At 24.8% G+C, this 25,200-nt stretch overlaps 1 protein-coding gene across 1 annotated transcript in view; it reads right to left on the bottom strand.

The window, feature by feature from the left end:
- Positions 1 to 263: 263 nt before the first annotated feature.
- Positions 264 to 25,200, bottom strand: part of LOC141389456 (uncharacterized) — a 50,387-nt gene continuing 25,450 nt past the window's right edge. Inside the window, exons 2-4 of the mRNA XM_073960949.1 lie at positions 23,371 to 23,462; positions 1,300 to 1,664; positions 264 to 1,089 (exon numbers count right to left, since the gene is read on the bottom strand). Coding sequence (XP_073817050.1) covers positions 936 to 1,089; positions 1,300 to 1,664; positions 23,371 to 23,462 — 611 coding nt within the window. The 3' untranslated portion in view covers positions 264 to 935. The remainder of the gene's footprint in view (positions 1,090 to 1,299; positions 1,665 to 23,370; positions 23,463 to 25,200) is intronic.

The raw sequence follows: 25,200 nt of genomic DNA on the forward strand, positions 1-25,200 counted from the left end.
TTGGACACATGGTATTCCGAATCAAGTAGATAAATTGAAATGTATGAGCGTATGAACATTTATTCTTAATCCAGAAAGAAAATAAGACCGTTTGTCCTTAGTTAATCGTCAGTTTGTTGTTGAGAAAGGAGAGACACTCGGCACATGTGCCAGGTTTTCCACTCACTAAGTCCGATGTATTTTTTAATTCTAGAATAACACGGAGCAAGCAGATTCTTTCATGTACCGCGCCAAAGTATAAAGAAAACAAAACTGTTCACATCTTAGGTTTACTTAATATCTAAAAAACACATTTTATTACAAAATTACAATTAAAATCTACATAATAATACATTGTTAAATTAGTTGTTATTGTCATTTTCTACATCTACATTGTCGACACAGTAATTTCAAATCTCAAATACAAAAATACAATTGAAACAACGTAAAAATACCAATATTTATTTTGTATAAATTATATCACAGACTTACTAGCTACATACACTACAACAAGTCAAACCAGATATCAACCATATAAGGCTGTCCATTGCGACATTACATGATGACATCTGAACTGACTTTTCCTTTTCAAATTGAAGGCAAAGCTAACTACAACAAAAAATACATTCCTTATTTAATCTTACAACCACGAGTTACGAACTAAACAAAACAATTATCGTATCAAAATAAATTATCGAACTTAAATTAAACTACTTGGGAAAAATAATGGGATTTGTTTTTCTGTAGAATTTTGTGAATTGGTGATTTGTAGAAAACTTTTCCCCTGTTGACTGACCGTGTTTCTTCTTCCATCTCGAAATGTGACTCGTAACAATGAAATATGTAATTGCATTTCAATTTTTGTTTCAACTTAAATTCAAACAGTAACAGCGAGCGATTACGATGAAATGTGGATATGTGTGGTGGTATTTACAATGCTGTATTAACCGGGGCCCCTATACACTTTGGGGAGATGAAGGAGGAGGAGACGATTGTTGTTGTTGCTGTTGTGGCTGCTGTGGAATTGCTGCAGTTGTATCTGTCATATGCTGAGGCCAATAATCTTGATTATCATTGGTGACCAGTAATTCGCGCATGCCATAACGTTGTCTGAAATTATTAAGAAAAGAAGGGGAAGGAACATGAGTTAATACCGGAGAATTAATTTAATTAAAATGAATTAACATCAATTAACAACATTCTAAACTAAATCAAATGGAAACGAGAATTACCGTTAAGTGACAACTAAGAAAGAAAGAATGAAACGATTGTTTGTTTTTTAACTTTACAAAATAGTTTAATACTAAAAATAATACTTACTCAATGTGACTACGCCATATAACAACAGCAGCATATAACGCGATTGAAACCAAAGCCAAAACAACCAAAATTATACTCAAGATCAAATGACTTGTAGCCAGAGCTTTTTTATCGGCCCTCTCCTCCTCATCGGCTGCATTCATTTCAATATTTTCATTAATAAATTCATCCGTATTAATGACTATTGACGGTCCACGATAACGTTCTTCAAGTTCAGAAACTTCAGAACTTTTATCTTCACCTGATTCCAAAATTTCAACATCATATTTGTAATTATCAAAAACTGTTGTTAGTTTTGAATTAGCTAACATATCCTCCTCACCACGATGTGAATAACTTGGTTGTGAAGTCATCGATGAAGAGTCCTGAAATGAGATAGAGAAAGAGAAGAAATGTTAGAGTTGTTATATTCTACTTTGAGACGTAGAGAAAATTGGTTAATAATAATATTGACAGTTCAAATTACAAATTAAAATCGAATTGCTACATTTATCGATTTGTAATTCGAATTTATCCATTTGTAAATCGAATTATTTTATTTGTCATTTGAATTGATTTATTTGTATTTCGAAACATTGCATTTGTAATCCGAAAATTTTTGTTTCAAATTTCAAATGGAATAATCCGAATCATGGTATAAGTAAAGAGGTAGATTTAAATGGAAAAAATCTATAGAACCCTTGTTTTTCCTGAATTCCTAAAACATCAAAATTAGTAAACACAAATGCAACAAGTAGGTTTGTTTACAATACCAATGCTGAGCATTTTATAAAAAACACGAAAAATTAATGAAAGGCCAAGGTTTCTCCACATAATCGAGTTGTGGATATGATAAAATGTTTGTTTCAATGAAAAGCTGACAAATTTCTTCCATACAAATGTTCTAAAAACAAATTTAAAAACCATTGAATTCGATTGATTTTAAAATTGTTTGGCATATTATTCAAACTGCACACACACATACAAAGATTGTGTATATTGTGTTGACGTTTTAGGAACAGTTGAAAGAAAAAAATTAAATTGACAGGAAGCATTAGCTAACCTTTCTTATTAAACCATGATCCGAATTACAAATAGAATAATTCGAATTGTAAATGGAATAATTCGAATTACAAATGGAATTCTCGAATAACAACTAAATTGTTTCGAATTACACATGGAATAATCGAATTAAAATAATTTGTTATTAATTACAACTGGAATGTTTCGAATTACATCTAAAAAAGGTGTAGTAGTAGAGAAATTTACAAAAATTATTTTTGTTTTCCAAAATTGGGGAACAATTTTCATCTTTAGGGACACGCCAATATTTTGACCTATTTTTTGCTTTCCTTAGTTTCAATATGTTAACAATCAAATCTGATATAGAAATTAGCAACAGGTGACGACAATTTCTTCCTAGGTAATGACCAGAGGGGTACAGCACTGGCCGAGCAAATTTATGGCTCCACGTTTTGCACGGTGAACGAAGATGATCCTACGAGGATAAGAGGAGATTGCCACGAATCTCCCGATAACACCATTGTGGCACCAGGTCTGGTAAATAACGTATCCTGGCAACCCGTTTTAACCCCATTTCCCTTGGCTCAGAACATCTTCCTATCATCGTCTCCTTAAATAGATAAACTGACTGAACGCCGTACTGTGGGAAAGCGAATGGCAAGGGTTAAGAGAATTTAACAGTCACCGCTTCAGAGAGCTTCCCATTCCCTCAGATCCTCGGGTAACTGAGAGATCTTTCCGGAACATCATCACTGCAGAAACCGCCCACTACATACCTGCTGGTCGAATAGCCGAAATCAGAACAAATTTCTAGAGTTGGGCAATCTCGTTCAATTGATCGATCCGGATCACTGTCCTCGTTCAAAGACGAATAAGTAACATCATAAAAACCAACGTGTGAAATTAAGTATACGCAATTTTGTCAAAGAAATTACCGGTATCCATTAAACGAGATAGTTATCCGGATCGTTCAATTGAACGAGATTGCCCAACTCTACAAATTTCACAGCCGAGGCAACGAAACTAGCGTGATGAGCTTTGTCGTACGAACCCTGAAGACCCAAAAGTTATAGAACTTAATCTTTAAGCCAAAATACTAGTAGGCGGACATAAGCAGGAATAGAGGATTGAGGCGTGTTTGAAACGTTGGATAATCAATTATATGTGTGGACGCCAGTTGTTTGTAGAATTCAGACACAAAAAGTCAAAAACCCATAGAGTGAAACAGGGACTTCCCCAAGGCGGGGTAATATCTCCGGAACTGTTTAACCTCTACCTTTACTGAAGTCGCTGGCCGGTAGCACTTGGGGTGCTGACAAACAAACCTTGTTGACCTCTTACAAAGCAATATACGGTCTGTGGTATGCAAATGTTAACACTACGCAGTGGAAGAATATTCAAACCTGTTAGACTCCAGTGGACCATCTTCTTGGGGAGACGAAGGTTTTACCGGTACCTCAGCAAAACAGGATGTTGTCGATGCAGTGCCTGTTTGGGCGATATCGCAGTAAGCTTCCCTGTCACGATTTAATGAACAGGCTCCCCACACCCAGGCACATCAGGAAAGATCTTCATGACCAACGAGCGTATCAGGCAGGCATGGATAGCATTCACAATGATGCAGACTCGCAGCAAAAGAACGTCAGCTGCCAAGGCAAACACAATTCGTTTTGGGCCCGAACTGATGCCACGACATCCAGCATATGCCCAGCATGTAGACTGGAGCCACACGACATGCTGCATTTGTTTAGCTGCCCATCCAACGCTACCAGTCCAGGTTGATTTAGCGAAACCAGAATCAGATAACTGAAATAATACACGAATATATTTGGATTGTTACGACAACAACAACTACCGCTAAAGCAGCTGGGGAAAAGGAGATGGAAGGGTTTTAGAGGTCCGAATTTGCAGAAATCTGGTAAACAAATCACTGCAAACTTGGTGGCATCAAACTAGTCCAGCTTCTCGGGGAAGAACAGAGTTAATTGAAGGTGGAAGTAAGGTGCGGAGGAAGTCAGGTGACTTATACGACTGAATCCACGAACGCAACCACTTCATAACAGGCGTGTGTGAAGACAGTTTCGGGTTTCTGAGGATCCACAGACAGATACTAAGAGAATGGTGGAACATCAATTGGGGAAACAGTCAGATTCTAACGCCTATGTGGCCGCTCGCCAAATGGGGAAGGCCTGTAACCTAGGGCAAAAACCACACGAGCCATCAAGACCTGCAAGGATGATCGCCCTAGATGACCTAGATGATGGCAGGATCAGTGAGGGTCACTGGTTGCTGGTGGAAAGTCGCCTGAGGAAGGTCATAACTTCAGACTTCTGGCAGTGTTCTGTCCTACTATGACCTATGGTTGCCTAGTTTGATGGCATACACAGAAAAAAATAATTACTGCGTTTCAGGAATAGTGTTTATAAAGTTTTGACTAGGTTTAAATTTCTGCATTTCATGAACCCCTTCATAAAGCAAAAAAACCCTCAGCACTTATGCTAACGAAGGGTATATACGCTTTGATACGACCAAAAATGTGCCTCATCGAAATAACGGTTTTAGACCCTTATGACTTAGACAGACGGCAGCGTTAATTTGCATTAACTGCTTTAATTCAAATTAATTCGTGCATTATCCACATTCATAATGCACAAAATCAAACTAGGGATACGTAAAATCGACTTCGGTTAATCGATTAATCGATTATTTACCGTAAAATTTCCAAAAGTCGTAGTCGACTATTGACTGTGCGAAAACCGCATAATCGAATATTTTTAGTCGACTTTCGAAAGACAAAGTCAACTATTATTCGTAGTCAACCATTAGTCGTAGTCTATTATTAATCGTAGTCGGCTATTAATCGTGGTCGACTATTAGTCGTAGTTGACTATTGGGTGTGCTAAAACCGCATAATCGACGGTACTTTTTTATACATATAACCATCACTGATCGCATCAACGAAAATGGTCGATTATAGTCGATTAAAATCGGTTTTCGGCAGTTAACGATTAATCGAAAGTCGAGTTTTAAGTTTTTCGCGAAAACCGAATAATCGAAAAATCGATTATTGCAATTCACTTTGTATCTCTAAATCAAACAGAATTTAAAATGAATTTAGATATTTCAATATGGCAATACCTTAAAAGAGAACCCATATTCATGAAGAGAGAAAGCATATTCATGCTCTGAGACACAAGGAAAACAACAAATTGCAGGACAAACAAAAAAAAAACAGTTGTCTACCAGCAATCAGCTGTTTCGTAAATGCAGAAACTGTCGTCTGTCTAGGGCAGCGTCGCCCAACAGAATACCATCAAACTGAAGCAAGTGTTTATGTATAGGTGAAAAAACAACAACCACATGATGTTTATCAGTCGTGTTTTGCTCACGTAGACTGTGAAAGAGGGAGAATGGCAAAAGCAAAACAACTCAGTGGGCGCCCGCAGTATACAGATGGGCGACCCTAGACTCTAGGGTAAAAGTATGTTTGGACGAAAATCGTTTCAGACAATTTGGAGTCGATTTAGCCATGTCCGTCCGACTGTCTGACTGGCTGGTGCGCACGATAACTCTCGAACGGATCAACCGATTCGAACCAAATTTTGGGTATAGTAATATTTTATCCACACTTAGTTTAAGTTCAAAGATGGGCCATATCGGTTCACTCCTTCCGGTACCTACCCCACAAAAGTTCAACATTTTTCTGTAAAATGGTGTGAACGATAACTCTCGAATGGAGCAATCGATTTGGTCGTAACGTTGTACATCGTATTATTCCTTCCAGATATAGATCCGTTTCAAATATGGACTACATCGGTCCACTCCTTCGGGTACATCCCACACAAAATTCGGATAAAGTGAAGTTTAGGAGCTCCTCTCGGATCGTTTCGAAATTTCTCTCAGTAGGTTGTCCTTGCGGCTCCCTTTACGACGGTACAAGTTTTTTCTTGCGCAAATCCAAATTTCCTGAGATATTGGCCTAAAAGCTCCAAGAAACCCTGACGGTGCCAACCAAAATGACAAATCTGCAAGAAAATTCTCGCAGGGAGTTTCTGATTGGTGCAGACTTTGCATTATCCTGTCATGTGTCAGGTTAGAATGTGGACTACATCGGTCCACTCCTTCGGGTACCTCCCACACAAAATTCGGATAAAGTAAAGTTTAAGAGCTCCTCTTGCATCGTTCTGATTCTTTTTCAGTAGGTTTTTATAGCGGTCTTATACTAAAACGGCTACTATATACTAAAATGGCCACTGTGCAATATAACTTTAACACTTTTTCAAAAATTTCTTCCAAACTTAGTTTAGCGTAATTTAATATTTCGAATCCTTTATGAAGAAGTTTGGTTACTAAAAATCAATGGCATATAGATTTTGTATAGCCCCACATTATGGTCTGTACAGATTTCCCAGCAAACTCGTGATACAAAATCAATATATTTTATAAAGGTCAAAATTATTGTTTGGTTTGGAATTGTTGTTGTTTTTTTGTCAGTGGCTGAGGGTATATCTCCGTCAGCACAGCCGACTGATACTTTCTTACTTGTTATTTTATTTTCCTCTCTGCTGGATTTTATCACGCGAACTTCTGATTTGTAGCCGAACACACTATACACTGTGCCACGCGTATGAAAATTAAACGCTTACAAGTGCACTACCAACTGTTCTTAATTTTTTACCAAAAATCTCGCGTATCGATAGTAAGCATTGAACACACAGGCTGGGTTCGAAACCACGTCTTTGAAAAGCATAAGAAAAAAGTGCTGTCACGGCGTGTTAGCGTTCAGAGCCAAACTCATTACTTTCAAAGGCAGCTCTAAGCGTTTGTCATGAAAGAACATTTAGTGCAGATACCCATTGTTGTTGTAAAAAACAAAAATTGTATTTGAAAGAAGAAAAGTTCGATGACAGAGAAGCCACTCCACAGCCGATTAGTCTGATGAGCCGCTCTACCAACGGCGAAACATGCATGTCATATAGTGGTGGTTGTGTGGGTTCGAATCTTCGGCTTTCCTTTTTCACTTGCAAAAAAAGGTCATTAAGCTCGATTCCAACCCTTTGTATTTTGGATTTGTAGTCGGACACACATACTCTGTGCCACCGTAATTATTACATAGTAAGGAGTAAAGTAAGTAGTTATTTTTGTTTACATTATAGAGTTGTGCTAATCTAGTTCAATTGAACGACCTAGTTTACTATCTAAATTTTAGTTGCAATTCGAAAATTCCATTTGTAATTTGTAAGATTTTATTTGTAATTAGAGAATTCCACTTGTAATTCGAAACATTACAATTGTAATTCGAGTTATTCCATTTGTAATTTGAATTATTCTATTTGAAATTCGAAGTATTCTATTTGTAATTCGAATTGTTCTATTTGTAATTTGTATTATTTTATTTGAAATTTGAATTGTTTTATTTGTAATTCGAATTATTCCATTTGTAATTCGAATTATTATATTTGTAATTTCAATTGGAATAATTCGAATTACAAATGGAAAAATTCGAATTACAAATAAAACAATTCGAACTACAAATAAAATAATTCGAATTGCAAATAGAATAATTGGAATTGGAAAACTAGAATAATTAAAATTTCAAAAGGAATAATTCGAATTACAAATGGAAATAAAATGTTACGAATTACAAACAGAATAATCGAATTACAAATGAAATGTTACGAATTACAACTGGAATGTTTCGAATTACATGTGTAAAAGGTGGAGTTCAATGGACACCGGATGTTTGCATGAACAAACTTCGTATACGTAATTTCACACGTTAGTTTGTATGACGTTACTCATATTTTTTGAACTAGGACAGTGAACTATGAACTGGATTGCCAACTCTATTACATTATTTTGTATAGAGTTACATAATGACTAACGGATCTGAATTTATTCTGGGTAATTGCAGCAATGCATCTATGACACATATGTGGGAGGACAACAACATTGAGTACCGAAAAAACTGCAATTAATAACTACTATACTTAGTGTTCGAATATGATTTATGCATACTGTGTGTGTAGTTTAAATCTAAATCCAGAAATGGTTTACCAATAAATCAATACAGACGTTAATTTAGAAAATTGTTGCATTGAAATGAGTAAAAATTATTTATATTTTTTGGGTTCAACTATAATATCCACACTAATATACATATTAACATACAAATTTGTATATGAAGCGCCTGTTTAATTTTGGCACGCTTCTTCAACTTCCTTAAGAAGAATATCAGCCCAATAAATAAATATTTGAAATGCTTACTTCGATCATCATCGTCGGTGTATATATGGCGGCAGGCAACAACACTCGCCGTCACCAAATAAAATACAAAATAAATTGTTGAACATAAATTATTTGAAAATATTTTAATGACTCATACGTTAAGAGAGTGTTTAACGCATTTACCTTTGCCCATTCGACTTCAAAAAGTGTTAAAACGTACCAAAGGTAATTCCAATAAAATTCTAAAGAATTTCATTGTGATGGTACTTTTATAATTCCAATTTGTGGCAAAAAAACAAAGTGAAGCAAATGCGATGAGTAGAGCAGTATTTTAAGGTAATGATTAAATTTGATGTGAGGGAGGAAGAATGACGAGGGGAGCCATGATTGTGTGTTGTAAATGTGGCCGGAAAAATGTATCGATGTTCAAATGGGTTAATCCAATGAATCATATCATAAGGCATCAATGTTGTTATTCAGAGGGTAATAAATTGATAAAGGAAGTGGTGATAATCGTTCATTGACCTGTAGTAAAACAATGAGTCCATTCATGTAGGGGGAATCACATATGTAATTGAAAGGTAAGTCTAATAACTGAGAAGTATTGGTTCTTATTAGCCTTTCAATTGAAGGGGCAACCCGAATTAATTCAAATTGCCTAGAATCAATAATTCGGCATGTTATATCTCGAACGGAGTAACCAACCGATCGTAATATTTCTTCCAAATTTAGATCAAGGTCACACAATTTCGACACCTCCCCTACAAATGGTCAAGAAAGATTCATAAAGTGTCCTTTCACCGAACATTGTCCTTGTGTCCCTAATTACTTACTTACTTACTTAGTTGGCCCATTACAGAACATTTGTTCCATTGACCGAACTAAGAAAAGATCTCCATTCCTCTCTGTTTTTCGCTTGACTTTTTGGTATACCGCGCCTTTTCATTTCTTCATCGACTTGTATGCTCCATCGAAGCTTAGGCCAGCCGATTCTGCGTGCACCGCCATCTGGAATGTATTCATACGCCTTTTTAGCGGGTTCATCATCGCTCATTCTCATGATATGGCCTAGCCAACGGAATCGTTGCATCTCGATACGTTTAACTATATTCATGTCTTTGTATAGCTTATATAACTCGTGGTTCATACGACGTCGATATTCACCGTCAACGTAAATAGGCCCGTAGATCTTTCGAAGAATTTTCCTCTCAAACACACCAAGCACTGCCTTATCTGCTTATGCAAGTACCCATGCTTCGGAACCATACATTAGCACGGGTAGTATCAGCGTTTTGTATAGTGTTATTTTTGTTTGACGAGATGTGGCTTTGTTTTTAAATTGCTTACTTAAACCATAGTAACATCTGTTGGCCAATACAATTCTTCTTCTTATTTCACAACTGATGTTGTTTGTTGTGTTTATGGCAGTGCCGAGGTAGACGAAGTCTTTAACTACCTCAAAATTGTAGGTACCAACTTCCACAGTTGGTCCGAGCTCTATGGACGCTTTGCGCGTCGACACCATCAATTTGGTCTTTTCGCTGTTTACAGCCAGACCCACTTTGGCAGATTCTGCTTCGACCTTCCTAAAGGTATCAGTTACTTCCTCTACTGATCATCCCATGATGCCTATGTCATCAGCATAGGCAAGTAACATGTGGCTATTGGTGTAAATTGTGCCATATCTTTTGACATTTGCATCACGTATTACCTTTTCCAGCAAAATGTTGAATAGGTCACACGAAAGGCTGTCTCCTTGTCTGAAACCTCTTTTGGTACAAAATTCATCGGAGAGGTTCTTTCCAATTTTAACTGAGGACCTAGTATCAGTTAAAGTCATCTTACAAAGCCGGATGAGCTTTGCGGGGATACCAAATTCAGACATTGCATGGAATACCTTTGATCGGAGGGGAGTGTCGAATGCTGCTTTATAATCTACAAAAAGGTGAAATGTGTCGATCTGCATCTCTTGGGTCTTCTCTAGGATTTGCCGCAGGGTAAATATCTGGTCAATGGTGGACTTGTCAGGTCTAAAGCCACATTGGTATGGTCCAATTATTTCTTTGACCATTGGCTTTAGTCGTTCGCACAATATCCCTGACAATCCAATCCAATCGTCGGGTACGCGTTCTTCCTGCCAGATGGTGCTAACTAGCTGATGCATACACCTTATCAAGGCGTCGCTGTCTTATTATTCTTCAGCCGGTTGATTGCTGTTTTTACCTCATCTTGGCCGGGAGGTATACATTCTATACCATCTTCTGGGATTGGATCTGTGGTATCATCGTCTTCGCTACTATTGGATACCAGCAGATTGGAGAAATGTTCCTTCCATATTCTGAGCACGCTATCTGTATCTGTTACCAGATTACCTTGCTGGTCTCTACAGGAGGATGTGCATTTACCAAAGCCCTCTGTTTGATGTTTTACCCTTTGGTAGAATTTTCGGACTTCATTCTGCCTCTTGTACATCTCGATTTTTTCACACTCCCGCTTTTCCATCTCTCTCTTTTTCCTGCGGAAAAGACGTTTCTCCTATCTCCTTTTCTCCCGGTATCTCTCTCGTGCGCTACGCGTTGCTACGGATTGTAAAGTAGCCCTATATGCCGCATTTTTCTCTTCGGTAGCAGCACGACACTCCTGATCATACAACGGATTCCTTGGTGGAGGTCTCTGGTATCCAAGTATGGATTTTGCAGCTATTTGCATGGAGTGGGCAATACTTTGCCATTTCGCTGATATGTTATCGGGATGAGGGGCGCTTTGATTAAGCAATTGGTCTAGTTGAGTGGAATATGCTGTGGCTATCTGTTGTGATTGCAGCTAACCGATGTCCCACTTCCCTGTTGTGTCTGTTCGTACTTTGTTTGTTACGTTTAACCGGGTGCGTACCTTTGCTGCAACAAGGTAGTGGTCCGAGTCTATGTTTGCTCCTCGGAATGAACGCACATCCAACACGCTCGATGAATGTCTTCCATCTATCACAACGTGATCAATTTGATTTCTTGTTTTCTGATCCGGCGACAGCCAGGTGCCCTTATGGATGTCGAGATGTTGAAATCTGGTGCTGCTGACTACCATGTTTTTGCCGCTGCGAAGTCTATCAGCCTCATACCATTGCAGGTGTTTCACTGTGGAGACTGAATTTTCCGACTGTTGGGCCAAAGATATTTTCCTTTCCAATTTTGGCATTAAAATCGCCTAGAATAAGTTTAATGTCATGGGCAGGACAACGGTCATAAATTTCTTCTAAGCGCTCATAAAATATATCTTTGGTCAGTTCGTCCTTGTCTTCAGTGGGAGCATGAGCGGAAATAAACCTGATTTTGAAGAATTTTGCTTTAATTCGAATTGTAGCAAGTCTTTCATTCACTGGTGTGAAGCCGGAGACCAGGTGTTTTAACTTCCGACCAACTAGAAATCCGCAACCAAACTCATCCTTTATGTCATGGCAGCTATAATACAGTGCGTCATCTTTAGGCGTATTTGTGACGCCTTTCCCATTCCATCGTATTTCCTGAATGGCAGTAATGTCGGCCTTGTACTTTTCAAGTACATCTGCGTACAATGCGTAACCTGCACCTTCTCTATAAAGAGTGTGAACATTCCGTTTGCGGGGGTCGTCAACTTTAGAGGGATTTGTTTTTCTTTTCTTTTGTTTTTTCATAGTAGGCTGCTTTTTCTAGGGGAGGGTTACTAACCCTGCGCCCAAACCCAAGTTTTTAACGTTCTTATGGGTGAACGCGCGGCACATTTCAGCTTACTACCTTGAACGGGTGTTAAAGGCAGCTACCCCAGGTGACACCACGGGGAGGTCAGTGTCCACTTGAGACGAAAGAGGGACGAAGATAAATCCTGGACTTTGAAATGTTAAAGTCGGTCAGGACCGTTCCTTGGTATCTTTCATCCCCTACGTCACCTAATTACAACGATATAATTCTTAAAGTTATAAAAATTGCAACTATCGGAGTGGCTGACCTTGGCCCTAATTTAAGCAGTGTACACACCATCAGTTTTGACTGTCGACGTTTGCTGAATAACAGTTGATTGTCAGTATGGCCATTTAAGTGGGGTACACACGATCAGTTTTGACTGTCAGTTTTGCTCAAATAATCGGTTGCTTGCCAGTGTGACCGTTAATTTTTGTCAGTCATCAGGCAACCACAAAATATTTGGTTTTTGCCAGTTTTGCCAGTCATCATGCAACTACAAAACGTTTTGTGGTTCTTGGACGGTTTGACAGCAATCGATATTTTCGAGAAAAAAAAAATCGACAGTCAAAACTGATGCTGTGTACCCCGCTTAATACGTTACGATTGCACCAATACGGACATTGTTAAATTTAAAATTTACATGTCCTTAAACCCAAAACATAAATAATGAAATAAATTTTGCAGAATTCCATTAACCTCTCTCCATACTTTATTGCATATTTGTATTACCTTTTCACAATAAAAAAAAAACATGGCCCAAAGCAAATATACTGTAGTTAACACTAAAATAAAATTACATGCAACAAATCACTTTCTTTTAAACGATATCTTATATTTATTACCTGCCTGCCTGCCTACAAACGTGTGGGGCTGTGCTGTTATTGTTGTTGGTGCCGTTGGCATTTTGACTTCATTTAATTCAATATTTCACAACTTAAGGTGTATCTATCTTATCAAGATTATTGTAAAAAGTACAACAAAAACGCCACAGCAAAATGTATGAATGGTGTGTAAAAAAATCATGAGCGCAATTTTTCATTAAACCTTGTCCAAATGAAATAATAAAGAGACAATTTTTATCTTCAGACATACTTACATAGTATCTTGCAGTCATACATTTATTTACATTTGTATTGAGAAATTTACAATGATAAACCGCTGATAATGTTACACTGATGTAAGACCATGTGATGTTTTTTTTGGATATTTTTGAAAGTTTCCTACAGAATCAGGTTAAAACAACAACTACAACACTATGACACCAATGGGATGTGGATTTAGAATTGAGATTGTACATGTTAAGTATTTAAGTACTAAAATAGAAATTGGTTACAAATCTCAGAAACACCTACTGGCTGATTAATTTTATTGTGCCAAAGAAAGTAGAAATTATAAGCTTTTATTTAAGATGAAGTTACGAATTAAAAGAAGTTTAACGAATTGTCTGTAATTATAAATTAAAAAACAGTTTGGAGTAGAAGTTTCTTAATTCTTTAGAAAAAAAGTATATAATTTATATATAGCTTCTGAATTTATGTTTTACTTAAAGCAAATAAGATGAGAAATAACAAGCCACAAGTTTTATTAATAATTAAATTATTAATTAGGCAGATTGCAAGATATGATTTATATGGAAATTATTGGCCTTATATGAAATATTTATAAAAACAATGAATTGAATGACTTGTTTCCTGTATAAATAACATGATATTATGGTTTGCCAATGTAAGTCATTGTACTCTGCAATTTCCAAGAATAAGAAATTTGATGAAGGGATTTATAAATAACACCCTAAAGAATTTCCGGCATTTGTATATTATAATATTTTGAGGTCCTTGTTATTTACCGATAGGGTGAAAATTATGCACTGATGTATTATAGGTATATAATATATTTTTTATTTTATAAATTTTATTTTAGTTTTTTTATTCTAATTTATTTTTTTTTTCTAATTATGCTTTATAACTTAAATTTTATATTTCATATTTATTATTTTATAATTTATATTTCATATTTTATATTTTATATTTTATATTTTATATTTTATATTTTATATTTTATATTTTATATTTTATATTTTATATTTTATATTTTATATTTTATATTTTATATTTTATATTTTATATTTTATATTTTATATTTTATATTTTATATTTTATATTTTATATTTTATATTTTATATTTTATATTTTATATTTTATATTTTATATTTTATATTTTATATTTTATATTTTATATTTTATATTTTATATTTTATATTTTATATTTTATATTTTATATTTTATATTTTATATTTTATATTTTATATTTTATATTTTATATTTTATATTTTATATTTTATATTTTATATTTTATATTTTATATTTTATATTTTATATTTTATATTTTATATTTTATATTTTATATTTTATATTTTATATTTTATATTTTATATTTTATATTTTATATTTTATATTTTATATTTTATATTTTATATTTTATATTTTATATTTTATATTTTATATTTTATATTTTATATTTTATATTTTATATTTTATATTTTATATTTTATATTTTATATTTTATATTTTATATTTTATATTTTATATTTTATATTTTATATTTTATATTTTATATTTTATATTTTATATTTTATATTTTATATTTTATATTTTATATTTTATATTTTATATTTTATATTTTATATTTTATATTTTATATTTTATATTTTATATTTTATATTTTATATTTTATATTTTATATTTTATATTTTATATTTTATATTTTATATTTTATATTTTATATTTTATATTTTATATTTTATATTTTATATTTTATATTTTATATTTTATATTTTATATTTTATATTTTATATTTTATATTTTATATTTTATATTTTATATTTTATATTTTATATTTTATATTTTATATTTTATATTTTATATTTTATATTTTATATTTTATATTTTATATTTTATATTTTATATTTTATATTTTATATTTTATATTTTATATTTTATATTTTATATTTTATATTTTATATTTTATATTTTATATTTTATATTTTATATTTTATATTTTATATTTTATATTTTATATTTTATATTTTATATTTTATATTTTATATTTTATATTTTATATTTTATATTTTATATTTTATATTTTATATTTTATATTTTATATTTTATATTTTATATTTTATATTTTATATTTTATATTTTATATTTTATATTTTATATTTTATATTTTATATTTTATATTTTATATTTTATATTTTATATTTTATATTTTATATTTTATATTTTATATTTTATATTTTATATTTTATATTTTATATTTTATATTTTATATTTTATATTTTATATTTTATATTTTATATTTTATATTTTATATTTTATATTTTATATTTTATATTTTATATTTTATATTTTATATTTTATATTTTATATTTTATATTTTATATTTTATATTTTATATTTTATATTTTATATTTTATATTTTATATTTTATATTTTATATTTTATATTTTATATTTTATATTTTATATTTTATATTTTATATTTTATATTTTATATTTTATATTTTATATTTTATATTTTATATTTTATATTTTATATTTTATATTTTATATTTTATATTTTATATTTTATATTTTATATTTTATATTTTATATTTTATATTTTATATTTTATATTTTATATTTTATATTTTATATTTTATATTTTATATTTTATATTTTATATTTTATATTTTATATTTTATATTTTATATTTTATATTTTATATTTTATATTTTATATTTTATATTTTATATTTTATATTTTATATTTTATATTTTATATTTTATATTTTATATTTTATATTTTATATTTTATATTTTATATTTTATATTTTATATTTTATATTTTATATTTTATATTTTATATTTTATATTTTATATTTTATATTTTATATTTTATATTTTATATTTTATATTTTATATTTTATATTTTATATTTTATATTTTATATTTTATATTTTATATTTTATATTTTATATTTTATATTTTATATTTTATATTTTATATTTTATATTTTATATTTTATATTTTATATTTTATATTTTATATTTTATATTTTATATTTTATATTTTATATTTTATATTTTATATTTTATATTTTATATTTTATATTTTATATTTTATATTTTATATTTTATATTTTATATTTTATATTTTATATTTTATATTTTATATTTTATATTTTATATTTTATATTTTATATTTTATATTTTATATTTTATATTTTATATTTTATATTTTATATTTTATATTTTATATTTTATATTTTATATTTTATATTTTATATTTTATATTTTATATTTTATATTTTATATTTTATATTTTATATTTTATATTTTATATTTTATATTTTATATTTTATATTTTATATTTTATATTTTATATTTTATATTTTATATTTTATATTTTATATTTTATATTTTATATTTTATATTTTATATTTTATATTTTATATTTTATATTTTATATTTTATATTTTATATTTTATATTTTATATTTTATATTTTATATTTTATATTTTATATTTTATATTTTATATTTTATATTTTATATTTTATATTTTATATTTTATATTTTATATTTTATATTTTATATTTTATATTTTATATTTTATATTTTATATTTTATATTTTATATTTTATATTTTATATTTTATATTTTATATTTTATATTTTATATTTTATATTTTATATTTTATATTTTATATTTTATATTTTATATTTTATATTTTATATTTTATATTTTATATTTTATATTTTATATTTTATATTTTATATTTTATATTTTATATTTTATATTTTATATTTTATATTTTATATTTTATATTTTATATTTTATATTTTATATTTTATATTTTATATTTTATATTTTATATTTTATATTTTATATTTTATATTTTATATTTTATATTTTATATTTTATATTTTATATTTTATATTTTATATTTTATATTTTATATTTTATATTTTATATTTTATATTTTATATTTTATATTTTATATTTTATATTTTATATTTTATATTTTATATTTTATATTTTATATTTTATATTTTATATTTTATATTTTATATTTTATATTTTATATTTTATATTTTATATTTTATATTTTATATTTTATATTTTATATTTTATATTTTATATTTTATATTTTATATTTTACATTTTATATTTAATATTTAATATTTAATATTTAATATTTAATATTTAATATTTAATATTTAATATTTAATATTTAATAATTTAATATTTAATATTTAATATTTAATATTTAATATTTAATATTTAATATTTAATATTTAATATTTAATATTTAATATTTAATATTTAATATTTAATATTTAATATTTAATATTTAATATTTAATATTTAATATTTAATATTTAATATTTAATATTTAATATTTAATATTTAATATTTAATATTTAATATTTAATATTTAATATTTAATATTTAATATTTAATATTTAATATTTAATATTTAATATTTAATATTTAATATTTAATATTTAATATTTAATATTTAATATTTAATATTTAATATTTAATATTTAATATTTAATATTTAATATTTAATATTTAATATTTAATATTTAATATTTAATATTTAATATTTAATATTTAATATTTAATATTTAATATTTAATATTTAATATTTAATATTTAATATTTAATATTTAATATTTAATATTTAATATTTAATATTTAATATTTAATATTTAATATTTAATATTTAATATTTAATATTTAATATTTAATATTTAATATTTAATATTTAATATTTAATATTTAATATTTAATATTTAATATTTAATATTTAATATTTAATATTTAATATTTAATATTTAATATTTAATATTTAATATTTAATATTTAATATTTAATATTTAATATTTAATATTTAATATTTAATATTTAATATTTAATATTTAATATTTAATATTTAATATTTAATATTTAATATTTAATATTTAATATTTAATATTTAATATTTAATATTTAATATTTAATATTTAATATTTAATATTTAATATTTAATATTTAATATTTAATATTTAATATTTAATATTTAATATTTAATATTTAATATTTAATATTTAATATTTAATATTTAATATTTAATATTTAATATTTAATATTTAATATTTAATATTTAATATTTAATATTTAATATTTAATATTTAATATTTAATATTTAATATTTAATATTTAATATTTAATATTTAATATTTAATATTTAATATTTAATATTTAATATTTAATATTTAATATTTAATATTTAATATTTAATATTTAATATTTAATATTTAATATTTAATATTTAATATTTAATATTTAATATTTAATATTTAATATTTAATATTTAATATTTAATATTTAATATTTAATATTTTATATTTTATATTTTATATTTTATATTTTATATTTTATATTTTATATTTTATATTTTATATTTTATATTTTATATTTTATATTTTATATTTTATATTTTATATTTTATATTTTATATTTTATATTTTATATTTTATATTTTATATTTTATATTTTATATTTTATATTTTATATTTTATATTTTATATTTTATATTTTATATTTTATATTTTATATTTTATATTTTATATTTTATATTTTATATTTTATATTTTATATTTTATATTTTATATTTTATATTTTATATTTTATATTTTATATTTTATATTTTATATTTTATATTTTATATTTTATATTTTATATTTTATATTTTATATTTTATATTTTATATTTTATATTTTATATTTTATATTTTATATTTTATATTTTATATTTTATATTTTATATTTTATATTTTATATTTTATATTTTATATTTTATATTTTATATTTTATATTTTATATTTTATATTTTATATTTTATATTTTATATTTTATATTTTATATTTTATATTTTATATTTTATATTTTATATTTTATATTTTATATTTTATATTTTATATTTTATATTTTATATTTTATATTTTATATTTTATATTTTATATTTTATATTTTATATTTTATATTTTATATTTTATATTTTATATTTTATATTTTATATTTTATATTTTATATTTTATATTTTATATTTTATATTTTATATTTTATATTTTATATTTTATATTTTATATTTTATATTTTATATTTTATATTTTATATTTTATATTTTATATTTTATATTTTATATTTTATATTTTATATTTTATATTTTATATTTTATATTTTATATTTTATATTTTATATTTTATATTTTATATTTTATATTTTATATTTTATATTTTATATTTTATATTTTATATTTTATATTTTATATTTTATATTTTATATTTTATATTTTATATTTTATATTTTATATTTTATATTTTATATTTTATATTTTATATTTTATATTTTATATTTTATATTTTATATTTTATATTTTATATTTTATATTTTATATTTTATATTTTATATTTTATATTTTATATTTTATATTTTATATTTTATATTTTATATTTTATATTTTATATTTTATATTTTATATTTTATATTTTATATTTTATATTTTATATTTTATATTTTATATTTTATATTTTATATTTTATATTTTATATTTTATATTTTATATTTTATATTTTATATTTTATATTTTATATTTTATATTTTATATTTTATATTTTATATTTTATATTTTATATTTTATATTTTATATTTTATATTTTATATTTTATATTTTATATTTTATATTTTATATTTTATATTTTATATTTTATATTTTATATTTTATATTTTATATTTTATATTTTATATTTTATATTTTATATTTTATATTTTATATTTTATATTTTATATTTTATATTTTATATTTTATATTTTATATTTTATATTTTATATTTTATATTTTATATTTTATATTTTATATTTTATATTTTATATTTTATATTTTATATTTTATATTTTATATTTTATATTTTATATTTTATATTTTATATTTTATATTTTATATTTTATATTTTATATTTTATATTTTATATTTTATATTTTATATTTTATATTTTATATTTTATATTTTATATTTTATATTTTATATTTTATATTTTATATTTTATATTTTATATTTTATATTTTATATTTTATATTTTATATTTTATATTTTATATTTTATATTTTATATTTTATATTTTATATTTTATATTTTATATTTTATATTTTATATTTTATATTTTATATTTTATATTTTATATTTTATATTTTATATTTTATATTTTATATTTTATATTTTATATTTTATATTTTATATTTTATATTTTATATTTTATATTTTATATTTTATATTTTATATTTTATATTTTATATTTTATATTTTATATTTTATATTTTATATTTTATATTTTATATTTTATATTTTATATTTTATATTTTATATTTTATATTTTATATTTTATATTTTATATTTTATATTTTATATTTTATATTTTATATTTTATATTTTATATTTTATATTTTATATTTTATATTTTATATTTTATATTTTATATTTTATATTTTATATTTTATATTTTATATTTTATATTTTATATTTTATATTTTATATTTTATATTTTATATTTTATATTTTATATTTTATATTTTATATTTTATATTTTATATTTTATATTTTATATTTTATATTTTATATTTTATATTTTATATTTTATATTTTATATTTTATATTTTATATTTTATATTTTATATTTTATATTTTATATTTTATATTTTATATTTTATATTTTATATTTTATATTTTATATTTTATATTTTATATTTTATATTTTATATTTTATATTTTATATTTTATATTTTATATTTTATATTTTATATTTTATATTTTATATTTTATATTTTATATTTTATATTTTATATTTTATATTTTATATTTTATATTTTATATTTTATATTTTATATTTTATATTTTATATTTTATATTTTATATTTTATATTTTATATTTTATATTTTATATTTTATATTTTATATTTTATATTTTATATTTTATATTTTATATTTTATATTTTATATTTTATATTTTATATTTTATATTTTATATTTTATATTTTATATTTTATATTTTATATTTTATATTTTATATTTTATATTTTATATTTTATATTTTATATTTTATATTTTATATTTTATATTTTATATTTTATATTTTATATTTTATATTTTATATTTTATATTTTATATTTTATATTTTATATTTTATATTTTATATTTTATATTTTATATTTTATATTTTATATTTTATATTTTATATTTTATATTTTATATTTTATATTTTATATTTTATATTTTATATTTTATATTTTATATTTTATATTTTATATTTTATATTTTATATTTTATATTTTATATTTTATATTTTATATTTTATATTTTATATTTTATATTTTATATTTTATATTTTATATTTTATATTTTATATTTTATATTTTATATTTTATATTTTATATTTTATATTTTATATTTTATATTTTATATTTTATATTTTATATTTTATATTTTATATTTTATATTTTATATTTTATATTTTATATTTTATATTTTATATTTTATATTTTATATTTTATATTTTATATTTTATATTTTATATTTTATATTTTATATTTTATATTTTATATTTTATATTTTATATTTTATATTTTATATTTTATATTTTATATTTTATATTTTATATTTTATATTTTATATTTTATATTTTATATTTTATATTTTGTGTTGTGTATTTTAAATCTTGAAATTCACTAAATAGAACATCACAAACTTTTTCCCCGATATGAATAAGTGAATCATTCCCGATGATTTTACATTTTTGTAAGAAAAATATACATTTTTATTTTTTGAATTGTTTATTTGACACATACACTATTCAAATGTAGTACACCCCCTTCAGTGTTACGTGAGTTTCCCACGGAAGTAATATGCGGTAATAATTTATAGGTAACTACGCTACACGCCGACTCATAATCGTAAGTAATGTTTATAGCGAGTGACGTTACGTTTATTTAGCTGTTGTTTCATTTTACGAATATTTATTGTTAAGAGGTACTCTTTGGTCACGATCTTCAATGAACTTGCCAGACACGAACATAAAAAACGCTACTGGAATCTCGGGTATTTTGTTCCAGTAGTTACTATCGTTTGGATTAGTTTTTAAGGGAAAATCAAATGTTTCATAGACTAGTACATTTTTTGGAAATGGATATGAAAATAGTAACTGTAATATATAAATAAACTATTTTTGTTTATTAAGTACAATAATTTAAAGATGGCTAAAATGTCAAAGAACAGTTTTAAATGTGTGTTGATAATGAATGTCACGTATGTATTTCTATTTTGTTTGTAGATTTTTTAGTTTTAAACGGAAGTTATGTGAGTTATGTGCAACGGTTAGCATAGGTTTAGTTTTCGTTCTTGGAAAAAAGGTTAATATAGGTTAATTTTCTAAAACAGTTATAAGCATGTTCACTAGTGTCACTATGAAATTAGGCCTTCTTTGATGAGAAGGTTACAATTTCTGAATGTATCCAACGGAAGCAGACATATTTGTCATTACAATAACAATTTCAAAATACTATCGAACATCTTTACGTTCAGTTTCTGTCATTCTTTTCCTCCCATCTATAACATTGGGTGTGTTCGTTTACTCAATAATTTGTACAAATTTGTACAAGTCCAGTAACTTCTTGCAACCGACTAAGGTCTTTTGCTTTTTACTGTGGAGTAAACGAACAACATCCAGTAACAATTTGTACAAATGTTGAGTAAACGAACACACATATTTATTCCAACAAATTCTCCAAAAATAAATGAAATTAGATCGGAGTACATCGATCGGACGATACGAAATGCATAATGTCAAAAAATTAAATCCTAGCTATGTATGCCATACAAATGTTTGGAAAGTTTACAAAAAATTAATGCTTACAAATTTTGAAATTTCTTTCAACCGTTTAAATAATTTTATTAAAAAAAATGTACATGTCGTCTTAATTTAATATCAAATCCGATTTTATCATTTATTACAACACGCATACATAATGAAGTACAATTTATGTTTGAAACTTACCCTCAATATGGCGCTTTCATTCAAATCATTAAGTTCTTCCAGACTCTCTTTAATCGGATCATCTTTCACAATTGTTGTGGGACCGGCAAGGCCTAAAAATTACAAAAACACACAAGAAAACGTAACATGTTAATACCAAAATGTCCATAAATCAGACAGAAAAAAAAACGTTTAACTGAAAACGAAAAAGAAATCCCTGCACAAACACTTCCATTTAAATAATGTCAAGAAGAATTATTTATTCATAGGTATTTACCTATGAATTTATTATTAATTTCAAAGTAAATTAAAATTTAGTTTGGAAATGAAACAAAAAAACGTTAAAGCCGATAAAAAGATAACAAACTTCAATGTGTCCACGGACGGTAAACGACGAAGCACAAAAACGTGTTTATACCCAGCAAAAAAAGTCATTACCAAGTAATGACTTTATTCAGTAAATTTTGGCAGTTGTAACTACTTACTAATTGGCCGTAAAAGTCATTATTTTTACATGGGGATGTCATAGGAAGGAAGTACTTCCTTAAATGTGAACTCAAAGTACATATTTAAGCACTTACCCGTAGTCGAAAAGGACGCTAAAAGCATATGTTCTATTTTTAGATCAATTGAGGTGAAAATATATTCAAATTCAACACTGCACACTTTTTGCTTTTTATTTTCTCCTTTTCTTTTATTTCGGTTCCTTCTAGTTTCGAACACACGAACTTCTGATTTGTAGTCAAACACACTACACACTAGGCCACTCGTACAAATAGTAAGGGTTGTTTAAAAACATTCATGTACATCAACATTTCTTCGTAATTTTGTCAACAAAAAACTCCATGCTGACGGTGAGCTTTGAACACACAAACCTAGGATTTGTAGTCAGACACACTAGCCCTGTGCCACCGTACTTATTCGTTTGTAAGTAAGTAGTAAGTAAGGATGTAACTACTTATATGTTAACTGTTATATATGTACTGTCTGATAATGCGGAGGGAAATGAGTACTCATTACCTGGTAATGCAGAAAGTAATGACATGTGCCTACCAAATTTTTGCTGGGTAGACTTGAAGATGAATGAAATGGAAGTGATTTTGTTTTCAGACTAAAATGTTCATAAATAAAATAGAGCATTATTTACATATTTACATTAAACAAACAGTAAAAGTGCATTCAGAGGAAAAAGTAAAATTATTTATTTTTATTGCTGTGAAACGTGATGCGGGTATTGCTAAAACGTACATCACTCATAGTAAATGTAAGTAATAATATTTTATTTTAATGGGAAACGTTTACGGCCTACCTAGGGTATTTAAATTTAGGTAATACAAAATTTACGTTTCCTATTCACTAGAGAAGAGGGTTTCAATGAATTTCTTTTCATGTCCAGTATTTGTGGCATTTTCTACTTCTTTAAGGAAAAGGACAATACTTCAAATCGGGCATCCGACTAGTATAGAATACATAATTAAACCCCACAGAGAAATAAGAAGGGATTGTTCGTTATACCCATTATTTAATATTTATTTGACGAAACAATTAAATGCATAGTAATTAGTCATCAAAGTATATATCGTCTGCTACTCAGGAAATGTTCGTAAGTCAATTTTTAAAAATTTTCAGGAGGACATTATAAAGCTTTCTATATTAAAGATTTTATTATGGTGGTAAAAGTAGCATTATCCGTTAATGTTTTCCGCTTCAATACCTGTATTTTCTTTGATCAAATTCCATCGCGTTTGGGAGATACATAGTTGGGATATCTTTGGACTCGTATAGCTTTGAATTTTTGTTGGGACTTACGACCTTTTCCTTCAATTTTTGGAGTTTTTTATATTTTACACA

The sequence above is a fragment of the Musca autumnalis genome, unplaced genomic scaffold, assembly GCF_047663935.1.
Source record: "Musca autumnalis isolate F117 unplaced genomic scaffold, ASM4766393v1 scaffold_1, whole genome shotgun sequence".
NCBI classification, from domain to species: domain Eukaryota; kingdom Metazoa; phylum Arthropoda; class Insecta; order Diptera; family Muscidae; genus Musca; species Musca autumnalis.